Source organism: Stegostoma tigrinum, chromosome 3 (genome assembly GCF_030684315.1).
Source record: "Stegostoma tigrinum isolate sSteTig4 chromosome 3, sSteTig4.hap1, whole genome shotgun sequence".
In the NCBI taxonomy this organism is placed as follows: domain Eukaryota; kingdom Metazoa; phylum Chordata; class Chondrichthyes; order Orectolobiformes; family Stegostomatidae; genus Stegostoma; species Stegostoma tigrinum.
This window is the reverse complement of record NC_081356.1, coordinates 9,776,288-9,791,138: the sequence shown is the minus strand read 5'-3', so window position 1 is coordinate 9,791,138 and position 14,851 is coordinate 9,776,288. Positions and strand designations below refer to the sequence as shown.

The following is a 14,851-nucleotide window of genomic DNA, read 5'->3' as shown; positions in this document are numbered from 1 at the left end:
TTGAAAGATTCAGAGAAGTGAAGGAAGAGTCATGTCATATTGTGCTTTTTTTCCAGTCCACTGGTCACAGTGTCATTTGTTGTCTCTGTAGATCGGGGCTGATATTTTACCAACAGAACACTGGATATCAATGGTGGTGGAGACTCTACTGAGCATAGTTGACAGTCACTATCGTCCTAAGGGGCGTATTTTTCCATGGTTTCAGCATGTAAGTATTTTTCAAGGTCATTCATTCATGCATTTTGCAGAACTGGGTAAATGAGGACAAGAGTACGAAACATCTTTATCACAGGTTTGATAATTTCATGGCAAAATAACAGAATTTAGTCACATTTATGTATTTACGAGCAGAAGGTAAAATAACAAAATCTGAAGCCTTGCAAGCCTGCATTTGAAGAATTGTTCTTGCTTAAAATTAGCTCTTTCAGTGCAAAAGCAGGTATTGTAGTTTAACACCCCAGTGTCTTCAATAAATGCATTATAGCCTATTCCTTCACAAACATAATCTGAATTTATACACGTTCAGTGCAATAACATGTCACCACTGTCAAACAAAAAAGATTAGATTTCTTTTGGTGTGTTATGGACCAGATCAGATTCCCTCAATATATTTTAAGAAGGCAGCCTAGACCCTAACTTGCTGTTATTTTAAAGGTAAATATGGTGTCATGTTCTAGAAGCAAGCTATTCGGCTTTAAGCAAAACACAATTTATTTAAATACTATAGTTAAGATACAACAGAAGAAAGAGGAATTAGAATAACTTAACTGTCGGAAAACTTGACTGAATAATAGATAAAGTACCTATTACTAGTTAGCTGTTTGAATACAGTAACATCCCATAAACATGCCCCTTGGCCAAAAGGCAGGTCCTCACGTGATTCTCCAATCCAGAAGGGAAGAAACATCCAGAAGATACAGAGACAATAGCAGCTAGGAGACATTCGCTGAGGATTCCAACTCTTTTGAAAGTCCAAAGGCTTCTGATGGTAAAACAAAACCCAAAAACTGAAAAAACAAACTTGAAAGCCCAATCTGAGAGCTGGCCGCACCCACGCTGCCTCTATTGTTCCAACTTTCAAATATACCCCAAGGTCTCACAAATTGTTTACTTTCTCGGAGACAGTTCAACTCCTCTGCCTTACAACTTCTCTTCAAAAAAAAGGACAAAATAACCTGTTAAAGTGCCTGAATCGTCACAGGGGAATGTCCAGTAGATCCAATCACAGTACCCCAGTAGCTTGAAGAAAAATGGCTCAGGTTCTTTCACCTTTGGAATACGCATTAACGAAGGTGGGGCCAGATATTTGTGACAAAAGCATTGAGTGGACTGCACTCACATCATTAAATAATATTTACTCCCCCCAAACATGGGAAGAAAATTCCTTACACACAAAAATATGTCAGATGCAAAAATCGACTCCCTGAAGTACAAAAACAATAAATTGCCTTTCTGTATCAAAGAAAAAATGTGCCATAGATGTCTTACAGGAGTATCGTGAAGCACATTTTGACATCAAGCAGATGATATTCGTGCCAGTTGTCAAAGCTTTGTGAAAGATGTAGGTTTTAAGGAATGCATCAAAGGAGGAAGGAAGAGAACATTCCACCAGACTACAGGGACCAAGTAGTTTGCTTCAGCTGTTCATTTGTCTGCTATCCCATTTATTTATCCAAATGTGACTAAATGATTTTGGGAGTTTTTCTCCCAATCAAGGAAGTCACTGCCAAGTCCAGCCGTTGTAACCCATCCCCAATTGACCTCGAACTGAGTGGCTTGCAAGGTATTTCAGAGGACACATTTCACCCAAATTCCTGTAGGTCATGAGTTGCATGTTCGTAAGGATTATGAAGATTTCTTTCCCTAAAGGACATTAAAAACAGATAAGACTTTGCAATAACTAACAATATCGCCTTGGTGGTTATCAATAAGACCAGCTCTCCATTCCAGATTTATTAGTTAATACTACTTAAATTTCACCACTGCTTAGAATTTAAATCTCTGACCTCTAACCTGTTCAATGGCATCATCATTACGCCATTGAGGTCTCCTGTGGTTATTAGTCTTGGATTCAGATTTTGCAGGTAGGGGCAAAATTATGGTGTTTGTTATAGAACTCTGAGGTGCTCACAAAAGTTTCAGTGTTCGCTCTGTCATGGATTTCTACCTGACCCCCAACTTCAGTTTGAATCTGGTACCCAGACGGGGAATGTCCAGGTGTCCAACAGCAGTGATACCATCAAGCAGAGGAAACAGTAAGTAATTTTGCAGAATTTTTGCTGACAATAAATAAGGTAGTTAGAAGTATTTTGTATCTGCCATTTTGTAATATTGTTTTTCAAAGAATGCGATAAGGATTGGGATAGACACAAAGGATGAACATATGAGTAGATATAATCCATTCTAATCACTCAGATCTGCCCAGCTATTTGGTAAGATTGTGATCCGCTTAAATTTTTAACTACCGGCTAACATATGGGCCAGGAAAGCAAGTTGGGCAGTCGGCAAGTTGATGGAAATACTATCAAGTGAGAAAGAAATGCATCTCCTGGACAAGATTATCTTGGAAAGACAATAGAGAGACTAGTTAAAAAAACTATATTGTTCCATTTCAGACCATGATGCGCTGTTTGAGTTTGTTAGAGAAGTACTAGATTGTATCGTATTTAATGAGAGATGCTCGGATTAGTATGTAGTTAGAGATTTCTGTTTCCCAGCTTAGAGCCTAAGTTAGTTATTCATACCTCCATATGTCCACTGTTGAAAACCATTTTGCATTTGTCAGGTTTAACTTCTACAACACGTGGAAAAATGTAATTAATTTTCTTTTGAGTTGTTGAACTGAAAACCTTGCTGTAGATCACTTGGTTTTGATCTTATTGGGTGGTAATGGATGCTTGTAGCACCTGACCTGCCACGTCCCACTGGTGACTTTACCCATGTAATCTTCCACTCTTCTCCTTCCTGTCTCATAGAATCATGTGGTAGGAAAGGCAGGAGAGCTGATCACTGCCAGGATTTGGCAACATGATATTGCCTGCAGCATATTTAACCTGTCCCTCACATTCTAATCCTGCACCATTGTCCCCAAGTCTGAACAGGACAAGGTAGCTCCTCAGTTCACCACAGGAGGCACTCCTTAATGGTGAAGCAGAGGCAGTTCTGTATCCTGATGAGCAGCAAAGAAGACCACACCATCAGATGGAGTAGGACAGACCCCCTGACTGACTGTGGCTATAACCCCTGTCTGATTTAGAGACCTGTTCACCCCACTCAGGGCTGCACCCTTTTGAGTTTTAGACATTAGAGTTCAATCAGAACACGTGTTGTGTTTTTAAAGATTTCTAAAGAAGCGTCCAGACCCGAAACATCAACTTGCCTGCTCCTCTGATGCTGCCTGGCCTGCTGTGTTCATCCAGGTCCACAGCGTGTTATCTCAGACTCCAGCATTGGCAGTTCCTACTATCTCTGTGCTGTGTTTGTTGTATAAGTGCTGCCATGTGCTTCAGGTGTGAGTTAGCACAGTGCAGAAAGAGGCCCTTTGGCCCATCATGCCTGTGTCAGTCATCAAACATTCATCTGTTCTAATCGCATTTTCCAGAACTTGGCATGCAGCTTTGATGTGCTGTGGCATTGCGAGTGTTCACTTGAATATTTCTTAAATATCTTGAGGGTTCCTGCCTCTAACACCCTTTTAGGCAGTGAGTTCCAGATTCTTACTATCCTACTGGGTGAAATATTCTTTCCACGAGTTCCGTCTCAACTTACACCTTCTTAACTTAAAGTCTCCCATGGTTATTGAGCCCATGATGAAAATGAAAAGCTCCTTCCTATCTACCCCATCTATGCCCTCCAGAGCTTTGTCCATCTCGGTCAGATACTCCCCCTCAGCTTTCACTGCTCAGAGGAAATCACCCCCAGCCTTTCCAGTCTCTCTTCATTGCTGAATTGCTTCAGGCAACATCCTGGTGAATCTCTTCTGCACTCTCCCTAGTTCAATCGCATCCTTCCTATGGTCTGGAGACCAGAACCACGCACAATAAATACTCTGCTGTGGCCAAGCTACCATTTATATATATCTCCATTATAACCTCCCTGCTGTTAGATTAAATCCCTTTACTAATGAAGGCAAGAATGACATATACCTTCTTAACCATCCTATCCTCCTGTCTTCCACCTTGAGGGATTTATGGATGTGCGTACCGTGGTCCCCCTGATTCTCTGCACTTTCTGGAGTCTTACCATTCACTGTGTGCTCCCTTGCCTTGTTTGTCCTCCAAAAATGCCTCTCTTTTTTCATGATTAAATTCCAATTGCTACAGTTCAGTCCATCAGACCAGCCCACCTATATCGTCCTGTTGTCTAAGGCTGTCCTCCTTGCTGTTTACCACAGCGCTGATTTTTTTTTTTGTCATCATCAGTGAGGACCTAAGTAGAGTCATGAAGTGCTTTAACTTTCCCTGAGCAGGGTGACTGGGCTATATTTTAACTTTCTTATCCAAAAGACGCCAGCTCTGCAAACATAACTCTCCTTTTGTATTCCACTGTCGTTTTACCCTAGATTGGGTTCTCGGGTTCTGACTGAGAGGTGAAAGTGCTGCCAAGTGACCTCAACTGAGAGATTTCCAGTGGGAGTAGTGAATTATTTTCAATTCTGGTTCCAACCCCCACGCAGCAGAGGTCCTTGCTCACTGTCTTAATCGAATGTTGGCGCTTGTTCCAAGACGATTTTGGGATGGGGGTGTGGAGGCTGAGCAGTATGACAAATGGAGGTATTTCGCTCAATGGGAAGTCAAGACTCTGGGGTTAGCTTTGAATTGCTCCAGCAAAGAACCAGTGCCATTTAGGGAATGTTTCTGTAATGCAGTTGCATTCTGCATTCGCAGGGTTACAGTGTGGCACCTCTTCAATAACACCCTTGATATAATTCCGAGAATGCAGAAAAACAACTTGAAGGCTCCGTGCAGATGGTTGATTAGCAATCGAATGAAAATGCTGCCGTGAGCAGAGTTCTGTGTAGGGCTCACTAATATTGATGTATGGCTTTGACAGAAATCCTACTCCGGGGAGAGTACAGCCAGTGCCATTGCTCGCTCGTGTGCTGCAACTGCGTTGACCCTTCTTGCACCAGTTTTCTTCACGTCACGCAAAGACAGCATCGAAGAGGTCCTGGGCACTCTCGTCGCGGGTCTGCCAGGAAAGCCGAAAGCTGACACCTCCCAAGCTGTTCTGTTTCACATGGGATTAGCTGCAGGAATGTTTCTGTCTCGCTTGTACGAAGAACGAATGAGGTAATTGTAGGAGAAATGTGTTCATCCTTTCAGGCATTGATTTGATTTGATTTATTGCAGTCATATGTACCTAAGTACAGTGAAACCTTTGTTTTGCAAACAGTACAGGCAGATCATAGCAAACAGGGACGTAGAGATGCTTAGGCAGAGCGAGGTGGCACTGGAGGTGCACAACGTTACCTGAGATTAGAGAGGTCTGATTCATCAGCCTGATAACAGCAGGGAAGAAACTGTTCATGCATGTCCAAGATTTGCAAGGATGTGCCATATTCTGTAACATGGCAGCAACTAGCCAAGTGTTTGTTGTGCACTAATAGTAGATTTTCTTTCATTCATTTTTTTCGTTCGAGTGCCCTTGGCTGGGCCAGCATTTACTGCTTATCCCCTAATTGCCCTTTGCAATGACTGACTTCCTCGGCCTTTTTCAGGGGGCAGTTAAAAGTGGGTTTAACCAAAAGGCAGATTTTCTTCCGTAAAGAACATTAATGAATGAAATGGGTTTTTGTGTCAATCAACAAGGGTTGTGTCATTAGGCTGTCCTTTTTTTTGCCAAATTACTTGTTTTCATTGATTCAGATTTTGCGATCTGCTGTGATAGGCTTTGACTCCTTCGCCCAAATCATTAGTCTAATTCTCTGGATTGCTGCTCGAGGGACAATACCACTAACGCTACCACCTTCCCAATAGTAAGCAATGAGGAAGGTATTCCTCAGTTATTGACTTCGCAGTCTGTTAACCAGGTACCAAAATCTTCAGTGGTATGGTTTTGCTTCAGCTGTTCCTCAGTCTGTTTAGGTTCTAAATTTAAATGAGACGTCAGGGTGTATTTCATTGTCAGCCTTTATTACCTATCTGTAATTGCCCCTATGAAGGCGTCAGTGAATTGTTGCTGTGGTCTGTTTGGTTTAGGCACAGCCACAGTGCTGTTAAGAAGAGAGCTCCAGGATTTTAACCCAGTGACAAGTGCAGGAGCAATGATGTATTTCCAAGTCAGGATGATCTGCGGCTCGGAAGGGAACTTGCAAGTGGTGGTGTTCACAGGGATCTGCTGCCTCTGTTCTTCCAGATGGTGGAAGTCACAGGTTTGAAAGTGCTTTCAAAGGAGCGTTGGTGAGTTTGTGCAGTGAGTTTCGTGAATGGCACGAGCAATGGATATACAATGAAAATAGGTGTAGAGAGCGGGAGTGGGAGACCCGAGTTTGGTGAGTCGTGGATTAGGTCGTGTAATCAATTCCTGGATTATTGTCTGCAGTTGATAAGGTTGAGCTACTTGATAAAGTTCACAATGGCAGGAGAATTCAGCCCTATGGAATACTCCTCCTGCAATATGTAGGAAATCAAGGATGTTCCCAGTCTCCATGATGACTGCGTGTACAGGAAATGTGTTGAGCCACAGCTCCTGATTTGCCACGTAGAACGGTTGAAGCTGTGGATGGACTCATGTGGATCATTTGTGAGGTCAAGTGTTGTGCATAGCATGTTTGGTGAACTGGTCACACCACCAGTAAGGGCTACACTGACAAAGAGTTGAGTGACCACCAGGAGTCCGAGTAAGCGTGGGCAGGCAGTGCAGGAGTCCCCTGTGGCCATTCCCCTCTCTATTTTGATACTGGTGGAGAGAAGGCCCCTTGGGGGGGAGTAGGAGCAAGCAGATCAGTGGCAGCACAGTTGGCACTGTTGTACACTGAGGGTCAAAGTGTAGTTGAGCAGTAATGATAGGGGACTGTATAGATAGGGGTACAGACGTTTGTGTTTGTAAGCGAGACTCCAGGATGGTGTGATGCCTCGCTGGTGCCAGGGTCAAGGACGTCTCTGAGCGGGCACAAACTATTCTGAAGATGGGGGTGCTGAGCAGCTAGAGGCTGTGGTCCATTATTGGCGCCAGCACCAAAGGCAGGAAGAGAGGTGACACCCTGCAAAGGGCGTTCGGTAGAAAGTTGAAAAGCAGGGCCTCTAAGATTGTTATCTCAGGATTCCTCCCTGTGCCATGTGCCAGTGAGTTCAGGAATAGGAAGATAGGACAGCTTAAGACGTGGCTAAAAGGTTGGTGTCAGAGGAAGGGCTTCAGGTACGTGGATCATTGGGATATCTTCCAGGGCAGGTGGGATCTGTACAAGAAAGATGGGTTGCACCTAAACTGGAAGACACCAATATTCTGGCAAGGACGTTTGCTAGTGCGACTTAGAAGGATTAAACTAATGTTGTGGGACGGCTGGAACCAGAGCAGGAGCTCATCGAGTAAAACGACAAGAGGAGAGTCAGAGATTAGGGCCAGTAAGACAAAAAGGAAGAACAGACAGGGAGAGATCACTGAACATGGTGGAACTGGTGATCTGAGGTGTATTTGTTTTGACATGAGGTATATGATGTGGTAGCCAATGCAGAGACTTGTCCCTCTCTCAATCAAGAGTGGCAGCTCTGGGATTTCGATGTTTCAGGTGAGATAGGGAGGGATATAAGAGAGATGGGGGAGTTGCGTAAATGATGAGGGAGACAATCACAGCTGTACTGAGGAAAGGCACCTTAGAGGGCTCGTCCAGTGAGGCCTCTTGGATAAAGCTGAGGAGTAGACAGGATGCAATCACTTTGATGTTTTAGGCCTCCGAACAGCCAGCAGTAGATGAAGGGATAGATATGTGGGCAGACTGTGGAAAACTATAAAAATAACTGAATTGTTGTGTGGATGATTTTTAATTTAACCTATATTGACTGGGAGAGAATTTGTTAGGTGTATCTAGGACAGATTTTTGGAACTATGTGTTAATATACCAGAATCAGCAAGGAGGTGTTTGAAATTTCAGTTGGGGAATATTTTGGGAATAGTAACCATAATTCTGTAAGTTTTAAGTTACTTATGGATAAGTAGTCGTTAAGTGAAAGTACTGAATTGGAGGAAGGATAACTACCAAAATATTAAGTAGGAACTGGTGACGGAGATTGGAGTGTCTGTTTGAGGGTAAATCCACAGCATGTGGAAATCTTCTAAAGGCTAGTTGAAAGGAGTTCAGGACCAGCATGTTCCTGTGAAAATGAAGGATTAGGATGGCAAGGCCCGGAATCTAGGATGACAAAAGTGATTGTGAGCTTAGTCAAAGTAGCAGGAGGCGTAGGTAAGGTTGAGGAAACAGAAGACAAACAGAGCTTTCGAAGAATGTAACAATAGCAGGAAAGAGCTTTAAACAAGGAGTTAGGAGGACCAAAAGGAGCCATGAAATGTGAGATAACAAGGTGTGGAGCTGGATGAACACAGCAGGCCAAGCAGCATCAGAGGAGCAGGAAACCTGACATTTCGGGCCTAGAGGGTCAAGGCCCGAAACGCCAGCCTGTCTGCTCCTCTAATGCTGTTTGGCCTGCTGTGTTCATCCAGCTCTACACCTTGTTGTCTCAGAATCTCCCGCAACTGCAGTTCCTATTATCCCTGGGGCCATGAAATGTCTTTGGCAAGCAGGACTAAAGTAAATCCCCAGGCATTTAATACGTATAGAAGAAGCAAGAGGTTAGCTAGGGATAGGGTAGGTCCACTCAAGGACAAAGGATGGAATTTATGCGTGGAGCCAGATGAAGTGGGTGAGGTCCTTTACAAATGCTTTACTTCAGTGTTCAAGGACATGTGGACGGTCAGTCTCGGGAAGGACATGTCAATATAAAATAGGAGGTGGTGTTGAGTGTTTCAAAATGCATTAAGGTGGACAAGTTCCCAAGACCTGATAGGATCTATCCAGAATGCTGAGTGAGGCAGATAATGAAATTGCTGGGGCCTTGTACAAAATCTTTAAATCCTGTTTTGTGACAGGAGAGGCCCCAGAGGACTGGAGAATAGCCATTGTTGTTCTTTTGTTTAAGAAGTGCGATAGGGATAATCTGGAAAATTACAGCCCGGTAAACCTTACATCAGAAGTCGGGAAATTACTGGAGAAGCATCTTAAGGATAGCATTTACTCACATTTGGAAAAAAAATAGGAACTTGTGACAGGCAGGATGGTTTCATGCAGGAGACAAACTTCACTGAATTTTTGAGGAAGTGACAAAGGTGATTGATAAAGGTGTGGGAGGTATCTGTATGGATGTTAGCTTTGACAAGGTCCCTCATGACAGGCTGATGCAAAAGTCATATGGAATCTGCAGTGAGTTGGTAAGATGGACACAGAACTGACTCTGTCATAGACAGAGAGTAGCAGTGGAAGGGTATTTTTCTGACTGGAGGTCTATGACCAGTGGTGTTCCACAGGGATCAGTACTGGGACCCTTGTGTTTGTGGTACGTATATAAGTGATTTGTAGGAGAATGGCCTGATTAATAAGTTTGCAGATAACACAAAAATTGGTGGAGCTGCAGATAGTGAGGATGATTGCCAGTGGATACAGCATGATATAGATATGTTGGAGACTTGGGCGGAGAATTGTGAGGTGATACATTTTGGAAGATCTAATGCTGGAGGGAAGTTGGTATGTTGGTAGAATCCTTAGTAGCATTGACATACAGAAGGATCTAGACGTATAGTCCGTAGTCCCCTGGAAGTGGTAATACAAGTGGACAAGGTAGTCAAGAAGGCACATGGCATGCTTGCCTTCGTTGGTTGGGGCCTAGAATATAAGAATTAGCATGTCATATTGCAGATGTATCGAACTTCACTTTGGACACATCTGGAGTATCGTGTACAGTTCTGGCCATCACACTACCAGAAAGATGTGGAGAGGGTACAGAAACTGTTTACCATGAAATTGCCTGGTTTGAAAGATATTAGCTATGAGGAGAAATTATACAAGCTTGGTTTGCTTTCGCTTGAAAGTTGAAGGATGATCTGATAGAAGTTTCGAGGTATGGATAGTTAATCTTTTTCCGAGGAGAGTAATGTCAGTTACTAGGGGACATACCTGTCTTCGCCTGTCAAAGTGGCTGGAAGAGATAACAAGCTGTGGAACTGGATGAACACAGCAGGCCAAGCAGCATCTTAGGAGCACAAAAGCTGACGTTTCGGGCCTAGATCCTTCATCAGAAAAAGGGGCTGAAAGCTTGTGATTTCACAATCCTGTTGGCGTGTGACTTCTGAGCTGACAGATACCTTTGTGGGCAGGGAATAGTGGAATATGCAGCGTGTAGGGGCAACATGTTTTAGTTTAACAAAGGATCATGTTGGTGCAGGCTTGATGGTGGAAGGGCCTGTTCCTGTGCTGTACTGTTTTTTGACAAATGGATGATGACCTAAGAGAATCCTTTCACTGCATTTATATAGCAAATTAAACAGTAAAAGATCTGAGTTCACAGGACTAAACAGTTAAGAATGAGAAGCAACAAGAAGACCTTCCTTGATATAAAATGTTAGTAGGACCTTTTACAAGAATGAATCACTTTTTTTTTCTCTGAGGGGGATGAACCCAAGAGCAAGTGTAATTTTCATACAGGGTTCCAGGTGGAAATTGACAGGATATTAGACAATACCGAACTCTACAGGACAAGTGTGTCTTTAATCATGAAAGCCTAATGTTGCAGTGAGGACTGCTTATCTCCATTATGTGGTGCTCTTTGAAGTCTTTGCAATTTCAAATTAAAGCCGTATTCTCAGTTTAAAGCAAGCAGAAAGAGAAGTGAAGATCAAAGCCATGTGACTGTTATAATAAAAGGAAAATTGAGATAAAATAAATCTTCAAAATTGTAGTTCTGAAAATCAAGGAAGTAAGATCTTAAGTATGTGACTGTTCTGTATTGCACTCTCCCCTCTGGAGGTATTGCAGGCTGTGCTCAATAATGCATGAATGTGTAGGAATTCTGTGTATAACTAAAGAGATGTGTGCAATAGAAGCCATTTAGAATTAGAGTTGATGTTGAATGTTTTTACTGTTCTGTCCTGTTGAAATATATATGGGCCCATTTGAGGTTCTCAAGCACAGCATGCATTATTTCAAACTATTTCATGCTCGAATTTACAGAATGTACAATGTCAGTTTCTGAGCAGGAGGTAATGTATGTGAATTTCATGTCTTCTATCATCTTTTTGGCAGTGATGTCTCTGGGCAGAAGATGAATTTACTGCTCATGAAGTCGTTGGATGCTCTGGAGAAGTGTTGCTTTGATACGAGCTTGGAATACAAGTGCGGTTTGATTAGCTTTCTTTTAATTTACTTTAAGGAATGATTGTAAATTCAGTAAGTGGTGACGATGAACTTGTCAGATGGGTGAATAAATTCATTTACAAGTTCAGTTTTTTCTTCATCTATCTAGAGCTATTTCTTCATCTCAACATTCCACAAACATCCAGTTCAAACCCTTCTTATTCTGTTCAAAATTTAATGCATTTAGCAAGTAATTCCCAATATATGTAAATATATTCCCACAATTTTATACAGTAAGAAAATGATAATCTGAACGCATGGTTTTAGCTCTACTAAGTTGTATTTATCCATAATTCAATTCGTACTGCTGCAATTGAATTCCGAGCGTGTCTTTACGTGTGTTTGATGTGCTTTTATGAGATTTCATAGAATCATAGAATGCAGCCCGTTGAGTCCACACCAACCCTACGAAGAAAATTCCACCTAGGCCCAGCCCCCTGCCCTAACCCCATAAACCCACCTAGTCTGCACATACCTCGACATTTTGGGCAATTTTCCAGGGCCAATTCACCTAGCTTGCACATCACTGGACTGTGGGAGGAAACCAGAGCACCCCGAGGAAACCCATGCAGACTCAGGGAGAATGGGCAAACTCCACACAGACAGCCACGTGAGGGTAGAATGGAACTTGGGTCCCTGGCGCTGTGAGGCAGCAGTGCTAACCACTGTTGTTTAACTCATTTGGTTAGCTATTGAGAGATTAGCGCAGAATAGAGTCATAGAGTCGTACAGCACTGAAACAGACCCTTCAGTCCGATCAGTTCATGCCGAACATAATCCCAAACTAAACTGGTCCCACCTGCCTGCTCCTGGCCCATATCCCTCCAAACCTTTTCTATTCATATACTTATCCAAATGTCTTTTCAACATTGTAACTGAACCCACATCCACCACTTGCTCAGGAAGTTCATTCCACACACAAATACCCTCTGTGTAAAATATTTGCCCCTCATGTCATCTTTAAATCTGAGTCCTCTCACCTTAAAAATGTGCCCCTCAGTCTTGAAATCCCTCATTCTAGGGAAAAGACAGTTACCATTAACTCCATCTTTCTCTCTCATGATTTTACATAATCTATGAGGTCACCTCTGAACCTCCTGTGCTCCAGTGAAAAATGTCCCAGCTTTTCTTTATTAGTTAACCTTCCATAACCAGCATCTGGGGCAACGGCCCATTGATATTACCGCTGGACTGTTACCCCAGAGACCCAGGTTCGAATCCCACCACGGCAGATGGTGGAATTTGAATTCAATAAATATCTGGAATGAAGAGTCTAATGATGACCGTGAATCCGTTGCTGATTGTTAGAAAAACCCATCTGGTTACTAATGTCCTTTCGAGAAAGAAGCTGCTATCCTTACCTGGCCTGGCCTACATGTGACTCCTAGACCCATAGCAGTGTGGTTGACTCATAACTGCCTCTGGGCAATTCGGGATGGGCAGTAAATGTTGGCGTAGCCGGCAACGCCCTCATCCCGTGAATGAATGCAATAAGATCTCGTAAGTCTCTTCTGAACCTCTCCAACTTAATAATAACCTTTCTCTAACTGGGCCACCAGAACTGGACACAGTACCCCAGAAGAGTCCTCACCAATGTGCTGTACAAGCTCAACATGATATCTGGACTCCTACGCTCAGGGGACTGAGCAGTGAAGGCAAGCATGCCAAATGCCTTTTTTAACCCCCACACCTAGGACCGACAGCTCAATCCCTGTACTGGCTGTGATACTTGATGGAGACCTGACTCCTGACCTGAGTGCGAGAGCAGCCGTTGAGCTTGGCTGCCACTGCACAAAGAAGTTTCAGGTGAAATCACTTTTTGCAGCGAATAGGTTTGTGTTAACGTTTGAGAAAATAATTTAAAAAGCGCATATTCCTCCATGATGCAGGGTAGAGAATGTCAGGTTACTACCAGGGCAGTGAAGATAGAGCTGGAGAGTGGGGCTAGTTTGGGTAGCCCTTTTTGGGAGCTAGTACAGACATGATGGGTTGAATAGTTTCCTCCTATGCCGATTCCATATAGTCCATCTGGGAATACTGCGGGAATAAGAGATTCTTCTGTCTTTGCCTGACGACTTGCTGCTGTATGCACTGAATTTGAAAAATAGAAAATTTGGAAGGGAATCAGTGGTACGATTGAAACAGTCTGTCTCCCAGCCTTGCCTTTTTGTTGACTGCCCTCCTTAGAGCCTGGGGCAAGCTTGTTGCCGCCAGCACTCAGTTGCGTAGGGCAGGGTAACCATGGCAGTGCTACAGATGTAGCCATGCGTGCCAATAAGAGTTTCCAAAGTCTTGGCTAACAGCCTTGATTAGAGATTGTAACAGGATTATGACTGCCACATCATCACCTCAGCATGCCACGTGGATGGTCTGAAACCCTGTGGAGTTTTATACCCAGAATATGGGCTTTATCTGTTTTAATTTCCAAAGTATTAGTCTTTATGCCTACTGGACCATTTTCACCAAGCTTAAAACTCTCGAGCCCTGATGAGCAGTACCTTAATGACAGGGATTCTTAGGCTTGAAAGCAAAGTAATAATTCCTTCCCATTCTCTAATAATCACCTTCTGTACAGTTTCTGCTCCAGTGATCTGCTCCACTCCCTACATCCAGCTGTGTTTTGCACCGAAAAGATTTGTGTAAAATTACTCGATTACCACTTTTGAGGCCAGGATTCTGAGTGACTACTTGCCAAAGTAATGTAGTATGTGATGGAATTTGTTCAGTACAGTAATCCCAAAGTTTAAATTTACCACCTACCCATGTAACGAGTTCTGTTTTGCTTTGCGATGTGAATACAGAAAAACCAATGTTAGCCCTGCAGGGCATGGAGGGGAAAGTCTCTCAGGCAGTAGCGATTATTCTCTCGATACATGTTGTTTTTATTTTTGCAGTATGGGCTGCATCCTGGGAGTGGGGCTGGTTCTGTCCCTGATGAGCCAAAGCAGCCAAACAGAGAGCCGTGTGCACGTGTCTGTCTCCCTTTGCGAACTCTGTCGCAGCTTGGATGAAAGCACGTCTCAGAGCAGGGTATACCAAGAGGTAGGACTGGCTCAGAATTAAGTAGTTTTGTGTCCGGAATAGAGAGTTGCTTGAACCTTCATAGAAAAATGTTCGTTTTACCTTGATATAACGGACCAGAATCCGATAAATCTCTACAGTGTGGAAGCAGGTCATTCAGCCCATTGAGTTTCACTGACCCTCCAAAGAACATCTCACCCATAACCAACCCCCTACCCTATCCCTGTAACCCTGCATTTCCTATGGCTAATCCAACTAGTCTGCATACCCATGGACACTTTTGGGCAAATTAGGATTGCCAGCCCACCTAAGCTGTACATCTTTGGACTGTGGGAGGAAGTTGGAGTACCTGGAGGAAACTGGCGCAGAATCAGAGAAAATGTGCAAACTCCATCAGGGTTAGTTGCCCAAGGGCGGAATTGAACCCGA

General features: G+C 43.3%; 1 protein-coding gene across 3 annotated transcripts in view; it reads left to right on the top strand.

The window, feature by feature from the left end:
* Window positions 1-14,851, top strand: part of focad (focadhesin) — a 190,810-nt gene that overhangs the window by 118,552 nt on the left and 57,407 nt on the right. For all 3 annotated transcript variants that reach the window (XM_048526877.2, XM_048526878.2, XM_059642923.1), the window contains exons 26-29: window positions 92-208; window positions 5,053-5,291; window positions 11,291-11,380; window positions 14,296-14,443. In XM_048526877.2, the coding sequence (XP_048382834.1) occupies window positions 92-208; window positions 5,053-5,291; window positions 11,291-11,380; window positions 14,296-14,443 (594 nt within the window). The remainder of the gene's footprint in view (window positions 1-91; window positions 209-5,052; window positions 5,292-11,290; window positions 11,381-14,295; window positions 14,444-14,851) is intronic.